Source organism: Monosiga brevicollis, genomic scaffold (assembly GCF_000002865.3).
Source record: "Monosiga brevicollis MX1 MONBRscaffold_2 genomic scaffold, whole genome shotgun sequence".
Taxonomy (NCBI): Eukaryota; class Choanoflagellata; order Craspedida; family Salpingoecidae; genus Monosiga; species Monosiga brevicollis.
In genome coordinates this window covers 1,386,774-1,405,187 of record NW_001865039.1, presented here as the reverse complement: position 1 = coordinate 1,405,187, position 18,414 = coordinate 1,386,774, and the positions used below count along the sequence as shown (strand labels likewise).

The 18,414-nt window shown below is 55.9% G+C and overlaps 5 protein-coding genes across 5 annotated transcripts; 3 read left to right on the top strand and 2 right to left on the bottom strand.

Moving 5' to 3' along the window:
* Nucleotides 1–232: 232 nt before the first annotated feature.
* On the top strand, nt 233–5,031 carry MONBRDRAFT_22131 (uncharacterized protein; the record flags this gene model as incomplete). The annotated part of the gene is made up of 21 exons (XM_001742611.1): nt 233–352; nt 476–536; nt 656–812; nt 891–1,101; nt 1,464–1,556; nt 1,647–1,739; nt 1,858–1,972; nt 2,110–2,173; nt 2,254–2,303; nt 2,427–2,554; nt 2,709–2,811; nt 2,915–2,994; nt 3,158–3,270; nt 3,353–3,411; nt 3,616–3,745; nt 3,843–3,912; nt 3,987–4,164; nt 4,278–4,388; nt 4,464–4,564; nt 4,698–4,777; nt 4,809–5,031. The coding sequence occupies 21 exons, from the start codon at nt 233–235 to the stop codon at nt 5,029–5,031; spliced, it is 2,340 nt and encodes a 779-aa protein (XP_001742663.1).
* A 308-nt stretch (nt 5,032–5,339) lies between these two features.
* MONBRDRAFT_22130 (uncharacterized protein) lies at nt 5,340–6,867 on the bottom strand (the record flags this gene model as incomplete). The annotated part of the gene is made up of 8 exons (XM_001742162.1): nt 5,340–5,444; nt 5,541–5,662; nt 5,781–5,817; nt 5,908–6,073; nt 6,155–6,219; nt 6,322–6,392; nt 6,605–6,692; nt 6,814–6,867. 8 exons carry the CDS (start codon nt 6,865–6,867, stop codon nt 5,340–5,342), a joined length of 708 nt encoding a protein of 235 aa, XP_001742214.1.
* A 742-nt stretch (nt 6,868–7,609) lies between these two features.
* MONBRDRAFT_22129 (uncharacterized protein) lies at nt 7,610–12,299 on the top strand (the record flags this gene model as incomplete). The annotated part of the gene is made up of 17 exons (XM_001742610.1): nt 7,610–7,772; nt 7,862–7,922; nt 8,057–8,118; nt 8,272–8,346; nt 8,477–8,538; nt 8,681–8,894; nt 8,994–9,157; nt 9,234–9,305; nt 9,389–9,446; nt 9,562–10,076; nt 10,216–10,353; nt 10,449–10,724; nt 10,798–10,915; nt 10,947–11,008; nt 11,075–11,804; nt 11,930–12,082; nt 12,187–12,299. The coding sequence occupies 17 exons, from the start codon at nt 7,610–7,612 to the stop codon at nt 12,297–12,299; spliced, it is 3,036 nt and encodes a 1,011-aa protein (XP_001742662.1).
* A 481-nt stretch (nt 12,300–12,780) lies between these two features.
* Nucleotides 12,781–14,472, bottom strand: MONBRDRAFT_22128 (uncharacterized protein; the record flags this gene model as incomplete). Its single annotated transcript, XM_001742161.1, has 3 exons — nt 12,781–12,882; nt 13,036–13,147; nt 13,319–14,472. The coding sequence occupies 3 exons, from the start codon at nt 14,470–14,472 to the stop codon at nt 12,781–12,783; spliced, it is 1,368 nt and encodes a 455-aa protein (XP_001742213.1).
* Nucleotides 14,473–14,806: 334 nt separating this feature from the next.
* Nucleotides 14,807–18,375, top strand: MONBRDRAFT_22127 (uncharacterized protein; the record flags this gene model as incomplete). The annotated part of the gene is made up of 12 exons (XM_001742609.1): nt 14,807–14,990; nt 15,486–15,521; nt 15,725–15,818; nt 16,243–16,297; nt 16,377–16,462; nt 16,550–16,802; nt 16,951–17,082; nt 17,165–17,272; nt 17,405–17,492; nt 17,783–17,852; nt 17,924–18,066; nt 18,260–18,375. The coding sequence occupies 12 exons, from the start codon at nt 14,807–14,809 to the stop codon at nt 18,373–18,375; spliced, it is 1,365 nt and encodes a 454-aa protein (XP_001742661.1).
* Between the last annotated feature and the right edge of the window lie 39 nt (nt 18,376–18,414).

Here is an 18,414-nt window from a genome sequence, read left to right as displayed (position 1 = left end):
AGGGGCAGGGGCAGGGGCAGGGGCTGCTGCCGGATGATCACCCGTTGCGCTCGACGCTCAGCTATGCCGAGGTTTTGCGAGCCAGTCCAATTCGCGAGCGGCGGACGAGCGGCAACCCGATCTGGCGTCGCGACATGGCGCTGCAGACGCATGGCCTGTATGTGCCAAAGGCCTTGGTCCTGCAGCGCCCTTTTCAGCCACCTACTTCCCATAATGCTGTTTGCCCCCCGTGATGGGCCTTTCCTTCTCACGCCGCCCCTTGCCCTCTCTCGCACTCTGTGCCGCCGGCACACGTAGCAATCTGACGCTCGCGTTTCGACCCGACGATGACCTTTTGAGTCCAGACTTTCAGGTTTGTGGGCGGAAAGAAGAGAAGGGACCAAACCGGAGACAGCGAGTTCAGGAGCTTTAAGTTTTATGATCAAAGCTCCAGGCAGGACGCGCTACCCTCATGGCTGACCACCCATCCCTACAGGTGCATCTGATTGGCGACCAAGGTGTACAACCTTACCGCTTTCCAGGCCATGTCGTACGCGGTGAGTCGATAACCTCAATGCCAAGCCCTGCCTATGCTGGACGCACGGCGCATTTTGCACTGTGCGGCGATGCTGGCTAATACTCCCTGTCGATTTGTACCTGTTTTTGGTGGGCATAGGCACCGCCACGGAGCACCCCCACTCGGTTGCTCGCGGTGTGCTGCTCGAGCCAGGCATCTTTCAAGGACATTTGGTCTTTGCCAGCGGTCGCGTCCTTCATTTTGAGCACGCCCATCACCACTTTGCAGATTATTCCTCAAATGACGTGCCTCAACGGTGTGTTGCGAGGGGCAACAGCATCCTGCCGAGACCTCTCCGAGGCAGATCGTCTAATGGCTTGCCCTTGATCATTAGGGATATGATCGTGTACTATCGTGATGCGCTGCGGCCAGAGGCACTGGCCCCCATCAACGCCACGGGACACCGAACAAGCCTTTGTGGTGTTGCGCGCCACAATCACAGCGCGGCCGAGCATCGAACGCCGCTGGAGCCCGCGAATTTATTGCACACGTGCGCCTCCTCGCTCTTGTGGTTCCACTTGCCCGTCTCTGTTCTCAGTCTCAAAGTACACGACTCACTTGAGTCTTGTCATTAGCCCCTGGGTTGCGAGAGAGCAACAACAACGGTATGAACAGCGCGCTCGACGGGGAGTAGCCTCGGCCTCGGACACGACTTGTATGATGTCCCTCTTCGTCGATTCCCGCCTACACTTATCCCTGGGCGAAAACCCAGCTCTCAGCACAGCGCGTGCACTCTCGCACCTCTCGGTCGTGGATGGAATTTTCAGAGTACGCGCATCTGCTGCTTTCGAGGCACCCTCATACTCTTGACCCGTTGATTATTTGGCCACCGGTCACCGTGGCTGTATTGAGGGGCGCACTCAAGATCGCGCTTTTGGGTACTCGGCCCGGCTTGCGTGCCCCGTAGCGTACGAATTGGGGCAGCTCTCTGGTGGGCATCGGCGTTGCCGTCCAATCGTTGACTATTTATGAAACGACGTCCAGCGATCCGTATTACCAGGTCCGTGGGCTGTTATTGATCTGCTCTGCGCTAGCTCCACGTTGCCCAGTCCGTTGCGACGTGACCCTTGCTCCGGGCGCCCATCTACAGAACAACAGGGCATGGAACGTTGAAGCCTTGTTGTCAGCCTTTAGCGACAATGATCATTCAGCCTCGTGCCTGGCCCACCTATTCACGCACCAAGTATGTTCATGGACTGGCCGTGCTTTGATTGACACCAAGTTCGTGCACTCGGTGCCAAGTAAATTTGACTTGCGCGTGTTGTCTTCGCTGCGTCTTCTTCTTTTGCTTTTCGTTGCAGGACTTTGCAGCCGGGGTTCTGGGCCTGGCATATACCGGCTCGCCGACTCGAGCTACGGCAGGGGTCTGCGCTGTTGAAACAAGCTCGGGAACTCTCAACACTGCTTTGACCACAGGTATGTCACATGCCTTCAGCGTCGCCTGTCGCTGAGAAGTTTTGTGCTCACATATCTGTCACACCAAACCCTCCCGCTCCTCTATTTTACCGCTCGACCCTCTCAAACGCCCAACTTGCCTCCCGCCCTCCTGTTAGATCTCAACTCGGGTACCACCCAACCCGACGGTTTGGTATCTCTCGTGACCACCCACGAAACTGGGTATGACGGCTCGCTTCCCCATTGACACAATCCTGGTCAAGATTGCCTTATTGACGCCCACAACCTGCTCATGTGCGCAGGCATAACTTTGGGGCCTCACATGATCCCAATGGAACAGACTGCGATCCAAGTGCGTGCTTTGTTCACCTGCCTTCGTGTCACCGTTTGCCCGCAAGTGGCTGAGCTCATGAGTGCACCCGTCACGCCGTGCCTGCTCGTGTCCCCCCCCCTTCGGACCTGATCCAATCATTAGGTGGCAACTACTATGTTATGCATACGTTTGCCGTGGATGGCTCGCAGCCCAACAACAATGACTTTTCCGACTGTTCTAAAGAAAGCATTCTGGAGGTTCTCGAATCTCCAGACACCAACTGCTTTGTGGTATGGCCTTGTGACCACGTTCCGTCTGCCCGCAAAACACCACTGCCTACAATTGCCAAGGAGAGACAGAAAGACAGGACGGGTCATATGCAAAAGCCCTTTGGAATCACTCATGTGCAGTTCCTCACCACTGGCTTCCCTACTATAAACACAGCCCACGCCTGCTGCAATCTGTGGGAATGGAGTGTGGGAGCCGAACGGACCTGACGATGAAGCTGGCACAAGCGATGACGAGGAGTGCGATGCAGGTTTTGCTGGTGTGTCATGCATCTGCTTCAGTTGGAAGACAGCCCTGAACGATGCCGTTGGCTTCAACAATACTGATACATCTCCGTGCAGGTGACGATTGCTGTACTGTAGATTGCAAGCTGACATCAGGGTCGAGCTGTAGCGATTATAATCAGGACTGCTGCCAAGATTGCCAGTACTCAGCCACTCGTGTCAGTATTCTTGATTGTGGTTTTTGTTGTTGTTGTTGATTTGTTTGTTTGTCCGTTTGTTGGTCTTTTGATTTTCCATGCTAGCCATCCATCTGCGTCCAAGAATGGGCTGGTGGCTGGCTCACACATTCTCCTTACATTTCATGTCGTGTACGCACTGCAGATTTGCTACCAATCCTTCGACCTGGACCGCCGTTGCTTTGCCACAACGACATGCGAGAAACAGACGCCAGGCGTATTTGAGTGTCCGGAGTTGTGCGTCCTGCCCCTGACCATGTAGCTAGCCGAGTGGGTGCTCTTTGCTTCTTTTTCCTCCGAACCTCATTAGATTGTACCCTTCTTGCGTGCTGTGTCACAGAGATCAAAAGGATCCGGGCACACCATGCTTAAACTTGGGGTCTTGCACACCCAATGACGGTGAGTTGGCAGCGCACAAGTGTGAATGCACTCGGCTATGCAAAGGGACCCGCGCCCAAGCTGCGCTAGACTTTCTTTGTTTATGCATTTGTCTTATTTTCTTCGTACCCCTGATTCCTTCTGCTCCTTTCCTCATAACCTTGTTCTCATCCCTCCTGACCCCGCTTGTGCATTTGAAACCCCATCCCCTTTTGACCTGCGCAGACCCAGAGGCGCGCTGTCGGCCATTCTGTGAGCGATTCTCAGCGACAGACTGCGATTGTAGTGCTGAAGACTCTTGCCGACTCTGTTGCCGCCATGACGCCAGTCCCAACGCGGTGCCATTCTGCCCAAGGTTCGAACACACCGGACCAGCCGTCCCAGTTGGTTACTCTCCACGTGAAGCACGGGGTCCCGCTCACTCGATGTTGGGCAATTTGATGGTGGCATAGAAACTTTTATTGGGGCAACCTGACCTGGGAGGACAACGTGACGCGCGAGCGGTGCTACCAGATTGGCCAGGTGGGGTGCTCACCAAAGCTCACCCCGAACCAAAGTTGGGGATAAACTCACGCGTGGCTACCGTTGAGTTTTAGGTGGAGCCTGTGTCAGCGACGGCTGAGTTTGGCCAACCCGTCCGCCCGTTCGCCCCCTTTGGTACGAGTTGCAAGCCGGCGTATCTCGTGTTGGTGGGCGAGGAATACGACCACGTGGTCAACGGCGAGTCGGGCGAGCAGGTCGCAACCTCTCAATTCAATCTGATCAAAACTGCTGGTGCGTGCTTGCAACTATTTTTCTTGCATGTCCCCATTTCTCTGGCACAACGCGCCTCCTCTTATTATTTGTTGTCTGTTTCGGTGGCGGCCCTGCTTCTCACTCTCAAACAGGCACGCGCTGCGCGAGGGGCTACTGCAATGAAATGGGAGTTTGCGTGGCCGCCACGGATTCTTTGGACGACTTTGTTGACTTTTGGAGCAGTATCACGCTTCAATCGGCGAGTAAGTCCTTGCGCCCCGCCATAGCCTCGTGGTGCAAACACAGGCCGGGTCTCAACTCTGCCGCTGCTGCGCCAGGTGATTGGATGAAGAAGAACATTGTTCTGACAAGCCTGATTATCGTGGGTGTGGCCTATCTTATTATTGGTTATTGTGTCCATCGTGGAGACAAACAGCAGGTGCGTGTCCAAGTCGATGTCGGCGTGGATTCTTGCACTGACTCCCAGCAGCGCATGTGTAGGCGATTTCTTTTTGCAATGATGGCGCAGTGATGCGCTCATGGCACGCGGCGCCAACCTGCTTGCCTGCTAGATGGACGACAAAAAGTTTGCGGTGCGGCCGAGGCGTCAATCTGTCTTCCCACTTGACCCGAACAATCAAGGGGTCAACGAGTATGAACGACAGCGTACGCTGCGACGGGAGGCAAAAGGTGAAGCAGGTCGCGATGCTAATGTACCAGCCAAGCGTCGTCAGCCCCTACCCCAGCGACGTGCGAAAACGGGCCCTGCACAAACGGGCCGCGCGGAAGCCGAGCCAGCGCGTGATGTGGAACATGGCCGATTGCCTCAACGACGTTCTCATGCTCGACAAGATGTCCACCGCTTTTCGCGTAAAAAGGGTGGCCTGCCTACTCCACGAGCCGTAAAGTAGGCCTGATGTGTACCCCCCTCACGACCATTCCGATCTGGTGCCCCTCCCCCCCACCTTTGATGAAATGCAAGATTCGAATAAATCTTTTTTTTGTGGGAGGGGGGAGTTGAATGTGCAATAGTTGGGTAGTCTTGTGAATTGGCGTGTCGGTTGTCGGTTGTCAAAAGTTTCCTGAATGTTAGAGCACCGAGTGCTCGAATGTGAATCCAACAGAGACAATGTGGGCGAAAACGAAGCAGCGATGCAATGAAAACGCGTCATTCAGGCTTGGTATTCATGTGTGGCGCAACAACGAATGCAGTGCTACACATGGCCCGCCACGAGCCCAAAGGGGCGGAAGCTAATACCAGCATCCGTGACGTTGTAGAGAGCGTCCGTCCACTCGTGGGGCTCGTTGAACACTCGAGCCTGAGTCAATCAGATGGGGCACAAGCATAGCATGAGGTGTACAAAACTGCCAGTGTTGAGCGAGCGCGGGTATGGCGTGGCCTGTCTCGTGCGTACCGAGCCCTTCACATCAGGCGTTTCACCGCCTGTCAGCCGTGCAAACTCGATGCGACGGTCGGCTGATGCAGACAGCGTCTTGAGTAGCTGAGCAACATCATGCTCATGCTCCAGGCCCTCGTCTAGATACAGCCACCACGGGGACAGCAACGAGCGTGGTGAGGCTTTGGGCCGAAGGCTGTAAGAAGGTTGGAGCTGGAGTCTGCAAGCTTGCAGACAGGATGATTGCGGGGCGCGTACCGACAACGGCGACGCAAGCCGTTGTGAGGAGTGTGATCTGTGGTGGCGATCAGGTGTGGCGGATGAGCCTTGATGAGTGCTGGACACTTTCCTGAGCGTGCACGCCCTTGTGTTTGCGCGGTCAAACCTGCGGGTGCTGGCGAGCTAGTGCTTGGAAGCGGATGAGGCCAGCCCCGAGGTGCGCAGATGGTATGAGCAAGGCTAGCACGTCCAGGTTGCTCAAGATGATGAGCAAGGGTGAATCCTGCGATGCTAGCTCGGCTGCGCGCGCCTCAAGCTGGGTAAACCATTGCCTAGCATGACCAGAAACCAGACCGCCGTCATTTCCGACGCACAAAAGGAGAGAACGGACCAAGCAGCGTGCGCCAACGTACGTCAGGTCGGTGTTAGTGACTGGAAATTGATGAAGCTGGGCCTCAAGTCGGCTTTGCACGACACCCTGGGACAACGAAAGGAGGTCGAAGAGAGGCACGCCCATACCGGTGAGATCAGCTACATGAAGGTCGAGAACGGCCATGAGCCATTGAAGGTTAACACCCACCATGCGCCGCAGTACGGTCTGATAGAACGTGCTTGGCTGCCGAAGATCAGCCAAAAGCACAGTGCCTTGGGCTGCAAAGTGCGGCATAGATTGATGAGCATGAGCGGGGCTGCAGTCGCCGTAGTGTGTCTAGACACCCTTGATGCGTGCGCTAGGCCCGCGTTCAGCCTGGAGTTGAAAAGCTTGCCCTTTGCTGCTAGGCTCGTTTCACGCCTTGCCATGGCAGAGGCTGTGGCAAGCATCCGTCCGCCAGCGCAAAGGAGGAACGCTGGCGAGAACTCACCCTTGAGGTAGCGGGCCGTTACGGAGGCCGCCAAAGCATCGCCGGCTGCCCGATCGTCGGCCAAAGCAGACAGTACACCAGAGGGCAGCTGTACAGAACCGGACGATGAGACGAAAACGTGAGCCTGCACTAGTCTTAACACTTGTGGTGTGGCATGCGCCGAGGCCACGGTCTGGCGGCCAAGCAAGGAGTCAACTCGAGAAACAGACCTGCCAGGCCGATTCGGGCTGCTGCAACAATGCATTGAGCATTGTCGCCGCCATGTCAATCAAATCAGTGCACAATAAAAACAGTCCAAGTAGATCACTATCCCCTCTACGACATGACCACTGCTGCCCCCGGCCAACCTCCGTACCACACACACACACGCATGCGCGCGCACACACTTGTCCAACTCGAGGGGCCGCTGCTATGACTTGCCAGCGCCGTTTGCCTAAAAAGAAGAAAAAAAACCACACACACACACACACACATGAATGTGTTCGTTCGGGAAAAAGGCTGACAATAATACTGGAAATGTCAGCGGGACAAGGGTATGTTGGTCAAAACAGCTGTTTCTGTTAAATTGATGCGTGCATGAATGCACGGTTCGATGTGGTTGGTCAGGAATGCGACAGAGCGTGCTCTCTCAGCTCTTCCTCCCTCTACGTGCGCCGAGCAGTTGATTGTTTTGCATGTTCAGCCACCCCATGTTTGCCCGCCGCCAACGCTCAGGAATTTTGAAAACGACACGCTCTTTTGCAGTGCCACGGTTGTCGTCAGCTTCCCCCCAACGACACGGGTGGGAACGGACAAAGGGCTGGTTCACCAAGGTGGTTTGAATCGGATTTTACCACCAGATTCCACTGTGTGACCCTGCATCAAACCCGCTGCCGTTTTGCGAGCGTCTGTGCTCAACCACGGTGCGGCGAACCTCCCTTGCTTCCCTACCCTCCCAGGCGGGCGGCTATCAAGGCTAACACGACCACTCCCCATCAACCCCTCTAGGGTCCTTGCATCGCTATCATGGGTCGTGCCAAGGCCGTGAACAAGGCCTCGTTCGGGCAGCAGGGCTCGTCCATCTCTGTCTCATCGCAACGCTCAGATGACGATCGCCTGGCGTCTCGTCGTGCCATGACCACCGTTTGGCGCAGCGAGATTGTGCCTGCCCGCAAATCTATGATTGGTGGTAAGCAATGACATGTGAGGGGCTTGAGGGCAGCGGCTTGCTTGAAAACTCACCACGGCCTTTTGTTGGCGCTCATGCGCCACCGCCAGAACCCCTGCCTCACGGTTGGGCCAAGGCCCTCACGGATAGCGGCACGCCATACTACATCAAGTTGGTCTCACAGCCCGCACTGCAATCACCTTTGGCCCTCTCAAGGGCTCGCCATTCAACTCAGTTCCGGAGATACTGACTCGCACTCATCTGCACCCCCGCTTACTCTGAAACACATTGTGGCCCGTGCGTAGCCATGAGACGCGCGTCACGCAATGGGTAGATCCCCGCCTCCAAAGCTGCCTGCAGGAACTAAGTATGAGTAGAGTAGCATCCCCTCTTGCATGCACATGATGCAGTGTGGCACTCCTATGCTGTTGACCTGCATTATCAAATCTCCGACCGTCCCCTTCTCTCTTCGGTGGCATTCTCACTCGAGAAAATGCGTGCTTGGTCGGTCGCATACCAGGTGCCCACGATGACATTCGCTTGGCTGCGTACCGCACGGCCATCAAGTTGCGCGATGTTCAAGTGTACCTGCGCAGTAAGTTCAAAACGCCTCTCGTGGCACAGACAAATCTGCTGAGGTCTCCGTCGGTAGCCCCGATACTGCCGAGGTCTCCATCAGTAGCCCCGATACTGCCTCGTCTCATGGCTGCCTCGTCTGGTTTTAGTGAGCCAAATCAAGCTGCCCACGGCGCTCAATGCTTTCTACGCACTGGACGTACACAGCGACGTATGTCATGGAATGCTCCCGTCCGTGCTACCAGCCGTGCAGGCCGCCGATCCGCCGACAAGTCTTTCCCACTAAACCCTTGGGTGGACATGATGTCTGACCTGAGTTTGGTGGTCTTTGTGCGTTTTTGACTGTGCGACAGTACTCCTCCGGCCAGCAGATTGATGCCGAGGAAATGGCCGTTGTCTTGATGGAGATGTACGCAGACCTGCCCCACCCCCAACGCAACGTCGAAGTCATGATCTCCATGATGCTCAAGATCTACGACCGCAATCGCTCGGGCCACATCTCGCTGCAAGCTTTTCAGACGGCTCTCACGCTCTTGAGCGTCTCCTGGATTGAGGAGAAGTACCGCTGTGCGTCCTTTGCCGTCCCGCCATAAAGCGTGCATGCTTGGATGCCCCAACATGTTGCACTCACGAATAAAGGTCAAACTGCTGCTCTGGCACCCATAGTCCTTTTCACCATCTATGACACCAACCAAGACGATTTCATCACTGTGGAACAACTGACTCAATTGTTGCGCCACGTGGTGGGCCTGCCCAACGGCATTCGCGAAGCATATGCCTTCTGCCCGACCAAGGAGTTTCCGGAACAGGAGGCTCATCGTGTCTTTGAGGTATGGCCTTGGGTTTGTTTGCAAGACGCAAATTACTGAACATTTGTCTCACGTGCATTCCGCCGTGCTATTGCAGCTGGAACGGGAGCGCAATGGCGCTGCCGCGACCCAGATTTCTCTCAACACCTTTGTCAACTACTGTATGACGGTACGAATTGTCGCGCGCGACTGCATACAACAGGCCATGCGACGCGGCCTCACTCGCGTTGGTCCTCGCTCGCGTCCCAAAAGGACCCACGACCTCTTCTGTGGCTTCCCGTGATGCATCGCGTCGCAGCAACCGAGAACTGTACGTTTACTGTGACCACGAGGGGGTGGCGGCTGCTGTGGAAACCACAGCCAGTCCCATTCCGCGCTTCCAAAGACTTGACAACCCTCACCTAGCCTATGCTTTGCCCACGCAGCCAAGCACGAAACGACCTGCTGCGTGTGCAAGATGTACCCGATCATTGGCTTTCGCTACAAGAACATGACCAGTATGGACCGTGATGTGTGCCAAGAGTGCTATTGGACTGGCCGCGAGGGCAATGGTCACAAGGCATCCCACGAGGTCAAGGAGTACTGCTTCTCCTCCACCGCGCGCCAGGATGCCAAGGACTTTTTTGGCCGCATCAAGCGCAAGATGACCAAGAAGAAGGCGGACGAGAGTGAAGCCGCCCGCACCGCGCGTGCCGCCAAGCCCGTACCTGTGGCTGAACCCCGCATGTCTGTGGCTGTGCCCTATGAACAAGCACTCCAAGAGCCGGCGGAGGGTGATGACGTGGTCGACCACGCCGATGTTGGCCTGTCGCATGGAGTGGCAGGACTACAAGATGAGCACGATCTGATCCAGGAAATGGCGGCCCAGCTCAAGGCCGCAGACGATGAGGGTGGCCCCGTGTCAACAATGGTCGTCAATCTCGAAACAGAGCAGAAATTGGTATGCTTCGCGCGCTCTCGGCCTCGGTCAGGTGGCGAGGTCCACTTTGAAGGCTGCCGAATGTGCCGTGCTCGTACCTTGACTCACCGCAATGTGCCTGCTTGCTGGGTGGGCGTCGTGGATGATGGCTGCTGCGTAGCACTTGCTTCGTGTGATTGATGAACTCGACGCTGAGAACCGTCAATTGCTACAGCGCTTGATGGACAGTGAACGGGACCGCGTGGCCGAACTGCAAGAGCCAGTGGCCGGAGATGAGGGCGTGCGCGATGCCATGCAGGTGCGCCGGACCACCCATGTTTCCCTCAACAAACGCCACAGCTCTGGTTGCTCACCTTGGTTCTTGGGGCCGCTCACTGTATCATCGCCTTTCAGGGCCGCATCAACGACCTCAATGAGCGCAACCGTGACCTGGTTGACCAGTTGACACGGCTGCAAGCCATGTTGGTGGCTTCTGGCATGGCACAGGGTCACGACAACGACAACGAGCAAGTGAATGCCCCTGCTTATGAGCTGGCACGCGCTGGCACCCACGACGACATGCCCATTTATGAGCGCGCCGCCCATCGTGCCAATGAATATCCCCCTCACACCCAGCTGCAGCATGGCGCTCTGCAAGCGACAAACGATGATGAGCCGGACATCTCTTTGGTAGGCTGTTCAATCTCCTCCCACCTCGCCCCGCCCTACCCTCTCGGTACACTTGCACCCTACGCACACTCAGTTTCTCTTCGTTTGGAAGGCCTATGACCCGTCCCATGAGCTGGCCGCCATTGCCGACAGCCTGTCCACGGCTTTTGCCGATTTGCGTGCCGAGGTATGCCCCGACTCAGCCCTGCGATGTGCGCTCTCCCATTTGTGGGCCTGGCGCAGACCTCATGGCTATCGCTTTTACACCATGCCTCGCTGCCCCCAAGCCCACCGAACCAGGCCACGTACGTGACCTGGCTTTTTCGACAGCCATGACGGCTGTGTCGGCACTAGTTGATGGATTCCGACAGTGCTTGGACGAGATCAAGGCCTCATCGGATGCCCCCACACGGGCACCACGCCGATCGCTGCTGAACTCGGAAGAACGACGCGAGCTATGGGGCGCCGAGACTGCTGCCATGCTCGAAGAGCAGGATCAGTATGGCAACACCCCACTCCCCCGCGACACAATCAAGCGTCAGAAGAACTCGATTCGCTCGGCATCGTTCCGGCTTCGAGCTCGCCTGGGTCGCCTCGCATCCTACTCCCCCGATCCAGCGTCCATGGCGCAGGACTTTGTGCTTGCCGCCAGCCCCATGCCGACACCTGGGCGTCGTGGATCTGACACTCGCGCCAGCGATGCATCGCCCCCTTTGCGTGCACGTGAGAACAGCCGACGCTCATCGGCAGAAGGACCGCCGCCGCCGCCTGCCCTGACCACCTCAACGCCCCGGGTGTATCGTGCGCCAAGCATGGCAGACGCCTCGCCTGACGCATCCGGTGAAGGCCGCATTGCCCGTCACGCAGCCACTGTGCGACGACCGGATCTTGGTGAACGCCGCTTGAGCGATGAGCGGCTGGGAGCCGTGTCAAACAACTTTGAGAGCCGCGTGCTAGCCAGCCGCGCCCGTGTCCAGCAAATCCTTGGTGTGCAATCGCCCGATGTGACCGAGGCCAATGCCGTGCGAGACTATTTGACGGTCTTCAGCGACGGCTACCTCTTTTGTCTTTTGGCTAACCACCGCCTTCGTGAGCGCAAGCGTAAGTGTGCCTGCTCCTCCCTCTGCTCGCCTCGCCCGGGCACATGGATTAGACTGCGCCATAGACACTTGCTAGCTTCCCGCCTGTGCGGCTCGCTGCCTCATGTGTGTGTGGTCTTGGGATAGTGACACAAGTCAAGCCGTACCGATCACCGCTCAAGGCCTACCCCTCTGCGGCTGAGCGACTGACCCCATCTCAAGTGGTCGAGAACTTCAACATGTTTCACTCGGCTTGGCGTACTCTGGGTTTCGATGAGACCCGAGTTCCCACGTGGGGAGGTGAGTGGAGACCTGATTTTTTTTCAACTTCAATTGTGGTTGTAGTGCAGCAGTACGTTTGCTCACATTGCATGAACGCCACGCCGTGGCTTCCATGTAATTAGACATTACGCACGTGGCGGAGGAAGTTGATCTGAGTCCGCAGCAGCGTCGATACAGCCTGAAGGTCCTCGAGGCCGTTGAAACCCTTTTGGCGTTGTCCGAGTCCAAGGCGTAAACGAGTGAGTTTGCGCCAGCTCACATCAAATGCCCCAAGCGGCGTTTGCACCATTGTATGCTAGTCCCACTGTCATCATCTGTGCCCCTCCACTCGCTGAAGCAGCGTTAGACGTCCTGTAGAAGGGGGTATTTCTCGAGTCCCGTCGAGGGATGTTTCTCGTTTGTGCAATCCGCTGGTTCGGCCGCAGGCCTGTGATTGCGTGTGCCGTCTCAAAACCATGTCAACGGCCCAACCCTGCGCTCGTGCATCCCATGCCGTTTCTCATGCGTATAGAAAAGCACCACTGAAATTTATTGTTTTTGAGCGTGCCTTCAAGTGATGGAACAAACAGAGGGCGTGTGTCTCTCATCCTGCAAGTGGAGCTTGTCATATGCAATTGTTGCTTGCACACGAGTGTGTGGCATCTGGTCTTGCCAAGACTTGTCATAACCCGCACAAATATGAAAAAGTCTCGTCTGTGCGTATGCTCTCAAAGAAGTCATGATGCTACCATGTACTCGCGCATAAAAGCGTAGCGTTCTTGTTCGAAGTCAGTCTGGGCGGCCTCCCGGAGGCTCATCAACTCAAAATTGCTGGTAATCTACACCGTGGTCAACGCGAGAACAAGGTTGATGATGATGAGCGTTGAGATGACTTTTCCTGCGTTTTCTTGTTGCTGTGAGACTTCTTCAAGAGAGTCGATAAATAAAACAGGCTGCCCAACGTGCAAGAAAATAAAGCCAAGAGCACCGACCTGCACCACCCAGCCACCGCCACCACAGTCTGGCTGGTGGGTAAAAGCCACACTCCAGCTGGCTTCCTCCCGTGGTCGGCGTATGACCTCAGCCCGTCGCAATGACTCGGACCTGTGATGTCAGCACGAGGGACCAGGAAGTGAAGTGAAGCAGATCAGCTTGATCTTGGGGCGAGGAGAAAAAAAGGAAAAGCTCGTGCGGGCCGAGAGCCGGAGCCTTTCGCTTGGTGGCAGACGAACGACCGAGCCGCGTGTTGTGAAGGGGTCCCTTATTTGCACGTACCAGACTGGTGTTGCGGCAACGGCCTTCTGAAACCGCTCTTTGTCCATATTAGAGTGGACAAAGAGGGGCTGACCAATATGATCATGTTGTATCATCTCCCGTCCACAAAAGATGGTCGTATCGGGAACGATGCGACCTGCTGAAGCGACAGGGGTATCAATCATGGCACAAGAAGCATTCAAGGCCTTGCATGCAATCCAGAAGGTTTGTTTATCTCCACCCCCTCCCAAGTGAGAAAGGGCGCGCATGAGATTGTCGTAGAAATGGGTTTGAATCTGCATAAAGGTTGAGAGCAAAAGGGTTCGCCAGGCGCGGGCCTTGTCCACGACCATGACTCCGCTCTCAACGGTTCGAATGTCGACCTCATGCGTGGATGGTAGGCCAAAGATGGTGCGAATGTAGGCTTGGCCTCCACGCATATGCCAAAGATCGGGCCAAAGTAGGTGGCCCGTGTCGCGATACTCGAGTGCCTCGAAGAGATAAGTCGGGTCGCGCATGGGGATGTTGTCAACATCAAGCAGGAGACACTCGCGGCAGCGAGAGCTGATCAACGCAATCTGTTTCAGAACGTACGGCTTGTCACCGCGCTTTGTCGTGTGCATGCGAGCGCGAATGGCGGGAAAAACAGCGGCGGCGGCGTCCGTATCAAAGAGATCCACACCAAGCCGGCTAAAGATTTGCCTCTGTGCCGGGGTCAGGGACTCGTTGCGACCGCTACTGAGCCACAACTCGATGGGCAGGGTACAGCCGCGTTGTCGAAGCATGCGAGCCGCTGCATAGGCATAATTGAGTTGGTAGTGACCACCAGACATGACAATCCCGCGCTCGTGGAAGAGACTGCGCACGCTGGTGAAGGTAGGCATGTTTTGGGCAAAGCTTTGCCACTGCTGTTGGGCCGCCGTCAAAATTTCCGGGGCCAGCACCCGGTTCGCTTCGGTGCGTGGGAGAGGAGTGGGAACGGCTCGGTCGTATGCTTGCCCAAAGGGTTGCCAGACGCCATTGCGGACCAATCCCATGTGACGCTGGTGAGTGAACACGACGTTTGCTGCGGGTGCTGGTTGGGGCGGTGGTGCCCGGGAGAGGGCGAGCCAGAGGACGATCACGAGGACCAACCCGGCAGCGATGCGCCACCAAGGGCGCCCCGAAGAGCCCATTTTCCGCATAATGGCCGATCGCCAGTTGTTTGACTGTCACTCGCGTTTTCTTCACGGAGGCATGAGCGAAGCGATGCAGAGCTTGAAACCTATGCGAGTCGATCGACTGTCACCCCCAAAGAACTCCAAGCCAGGTGACCCGCCAGCGCCATTCGTGAATCAAGCCTGTGCCGACGACACCTCCACCGCCACGTTGAGCCAGATACGACTATCCTGAACCAATCAAATCGAATGCATCCTTGAGATCTGAACGAGGCGCTGGTGCCAACTCGAGTCGGGCTGGCAAGGTGGTGTGAGCATCAAGAAAAAAAGGAAAGGATCTTGAATCTTAATGATGGAAGCAACGAAACTGGGCTTTCTGTGGTTGGTGTGTGTTCTCTTCTCTCTCTCTGTGCTCTCTCTCTCTCTCTCTCTCTCTCTCTTCTCTCTTCTCTCTTCTCTCTTCTCTCTCTCTTCTCTCTCTTCTCTCTTCTCTCTTCTCTCTCTCTCTCTCTCTCTCTCTCTCTCTTCTACATGTGGTAGTTGTGCTATTTCTTCGTGGCTTTGTTGGTTTATGTCTTCTCTCTCTTCTCTTCTATCTTCTTCTTTCTCTTCTTCTCTTTCATATCTCTCTTTCTCTCTTCCCTCTATCTACATGTGGTAATTCTACTTTTTTCTTTCCTCCTTTACCTCTCTCTCTCTCACTCTCTCGAGCTCACTCTCTCTTTTTTTGATCTCTCACACGCTTTCTTGCTGAGCAGCAACAGCAGAGTTGGCGGGGGGCAGGCACCAGAGAGATGAAGCAGCTTCAACTGGATGCCAGTGGGGCTGGCCCCAGTGTGGAAGACGTGCAATGGCCAGTGCCACAGCCACATGATGTGCTTATCAAGGTACGGTTCAAGGACCATCAGAGGGTTTGCCTTTGACGTCCGGCTTGGAACATCAAAAACCAGCTTGATACTGGCGGGCCACACCCGGATCATGCTCCCACGCATGTGCCACTGATGCTCACATCTTGTTGGGCGTGTGGATAGGTCAAGGCAGCGCTAGTGAATGTCCCGTCTCATCAGGTTTGTTCTTGAAGGCGGATGCCTGGCAAACTTGTATCTGGACTCACCCCCCCTCCCAATCTGCTCCTGGCATGTTCGGGCTCAGAGCCTTTTGCGCCACTTGGGGAGCGAGCTTGCAGGAGATGGCGACGCCCAGCGGCCCGTGTTGCTGGGTGGCGCCGTCGTGGGCACGGTGGTGCAGCACGGTCTTGCTGTGGATGCAGATCGCCTGCCCGCTGATCAGTTGGTCTTGGGTTTGGTGCCACACAACGGCACCTCTACCACCTTTGCTGAGCACTGCTTGGTCCCAGAATGGAGGTCGGTGAGATGCTTAGGCCCGCCCGGACCTGAAAGATGTCGATTGATTCAACCGACTAGCAGCATCACCTCTTGGTTTTGTTTTTGTGTTTGTTTGTCTGTTTGTTTGTTTTGCGTTTTGTTTTCGCGCTTCGCTTTGGCCACGCTCTGTCCTCATCGACCCCATTGAACGCTGGAAACACTACTGTCCGTGGAAAAAACAGCTGCGTGGCAGTTGCACAGGGTGTCGATGCGCGGCGTTTGGTGGCCGCTACGGGCGGCTTGCTCAAGGCATTAACGTGTCTGCAATACCGATCCACGCTCATGGCGGGCGATCAGGTCCTTGTTTGCCGCGGGTAGGCTCATGACATTCATTCTGCTGCCCCGACACTGCGAGCCAAATACGTGGGTCGCTCATCAGTTGACGACCCATGATGTGATTTAGAGCGAGTGCCAATCATCACCTTGTCTGCCAATATGCAACCCGCTTGGGAGGCCATGTACGTGCAGATCCCAGACAAGACTCGGCCAGCAACCCTGACCCTGCCTCTGACTGTGCGACTTCTTTGTGCGGCACAGGTGACAGCGACCGCAAGAACTAGCAAGGATAAATTGTATCTCAGCTCACAAAAACAGCTTGTGGCGGTGGCGGAGCACAGTGGCAGGTGTGCTGTGTTCTAGCATATGCCGGAAGGGCCGGGGGGCGCCAGACCCTCGCCATCTCACTAGACTTGCACTGGTGGCGTGATTAGTTTGGCAGATCGTAGCCAAGAGCTGACTGGAGGGCTGGGATACAACGTGATCTTTGCCGAGCAGTGGCGTAGAGAGAGCGATGTAACGCGGCGCGCTCCAGGTGCAATGGATCGCTCAGACTCCGCCACCACCCTGGAGAGCGAGGAAGATGGTCCTGAGGATGGGGCTGGCGGTGCCTCCTTGCCCCTTCTGACCGATCTTCTGGCCTGCCTGGCCGTGGGTGGTGTTTTGGTGGTGGAAGAGCGGCTGAGGGTACGTGCCTACCCGATATTGCGTTGTCCGTGACATAGCGCTCGTGACCTAGAGGCCATTCAACCCCACACCTTGCCTGCCATGTTCGACTTGCTTGCCCCGTCTATCTTTGGTGGTGTAACTCATGCGATTGATGCGCGTTTGTTAGTTGACGGAGGCGGAAGAGGAACTGTTGGTGGATGCAGGAGCTACCGTGCAGTATTATTCTCCCTTCTTATGGACCCAGGGCACGGCTTTCCAGGGCCACCTGCTGCACATGCTTCAGGATATTGTGCGACTTGTGAGTGCTTGATCGCCATGACCCAGGCAACCTCAGCTGTCTGGTTCATCCCTCATGGCATCATTGACATGCACTCATGCAGGTGGCACAAGATTTGGTACAACCGCACTTGGAACGCACCGTCTCCCTAGCAGAGTTGGCAGCCCAGTGGAGCGACTTGACGCACGCCCATCGTGGACCCGGTAGCTTGGTGCTCTCCTTCCGCTGACAAACATGTAAACAAAATCAAATTACCCCTCTGAGCTAAATATGGACGTCAAGATCGATTGTTGAAAACATCTGTTGTAACCACTTGGTGATGGTGTGAAGAAATAGGGCATAGGTATCCGCCGCCCCAAAAATGAACCGCGCGGCACAATTGGGTAACCCCATCCTGCCCCTTGTGCCGACGGCAGCGCCATCTGCTCACGGTCAGCGCGCGAAACGGGGATGGGTTTGAAAACACACATCACTCGCGATTGAAGTACCCCGATCAACCCGCAGCACCCTCTTGGCAAGCGGGTGCCAGCAAGGGCCCCATCGTCCTGCTATGGTCGAGTGCAGGCCAAACCAAACCAAAACAAAACCCCGTCTTAACGAACTTTCAGCTTTCAATTCAACCGTCCTCCCTCTCTCTGTTTGGGTGAAAAGCACTGACGTCTGTGTTTGGTTCATAAAAAGCCTTCCTCGGTCCTCGTTTGTTTTCGTGCAACAGCGACAGGTACGTGTACACGTACGTACCCGTACATGTACATCCAGCCTGCCGAGCAAAACACGTCCACGGCCACAAGGTTTGTTTTGGTTTGCCCGCCCACCACTGATACTCGGTTCCGAGCTGTCATTTTTCGACTTGTTGCAACAGCAAGACCACTCTGCCGTGGTTGGATGTTTGCGCTGCACTGCCGTTCCTCACCATTCCCTGCCGTCTGCTCAAAGTGACTGCCGACCATTGCCACATTGGTGCCCTGCCCGCCCCTACCCCCTATCATCAAGCCGCCGCAGCCGGTATGTGGAAAAGCAGAGCGCTCCAGTCCCCCTTGGCAATACACTCACAAACAAATGCACCCGATATCTGTACATGTCCCCACACACACATACACACACTGACACTCAGAAAGAGCTCCAGATGTGAAACGGCAGTAGCCTTTTCGAAAGTCGCTTTGTTTCGCTTTTATCTCTCTGTGTCTTTATCACACAGTCTTGTTCTCTCTTGTAACTCTTCAGTGGCTTCTCTTTCTCTCTCTCTCTCTCTTTCTCTCTTTCTCTCTCTTTCTCTCTCGTTCTTTCTCTCCCGTGTCTCTCATGGTTGTCTGACATTCAAATCTTGCGCATGCGCGACCGCGACCATGCACA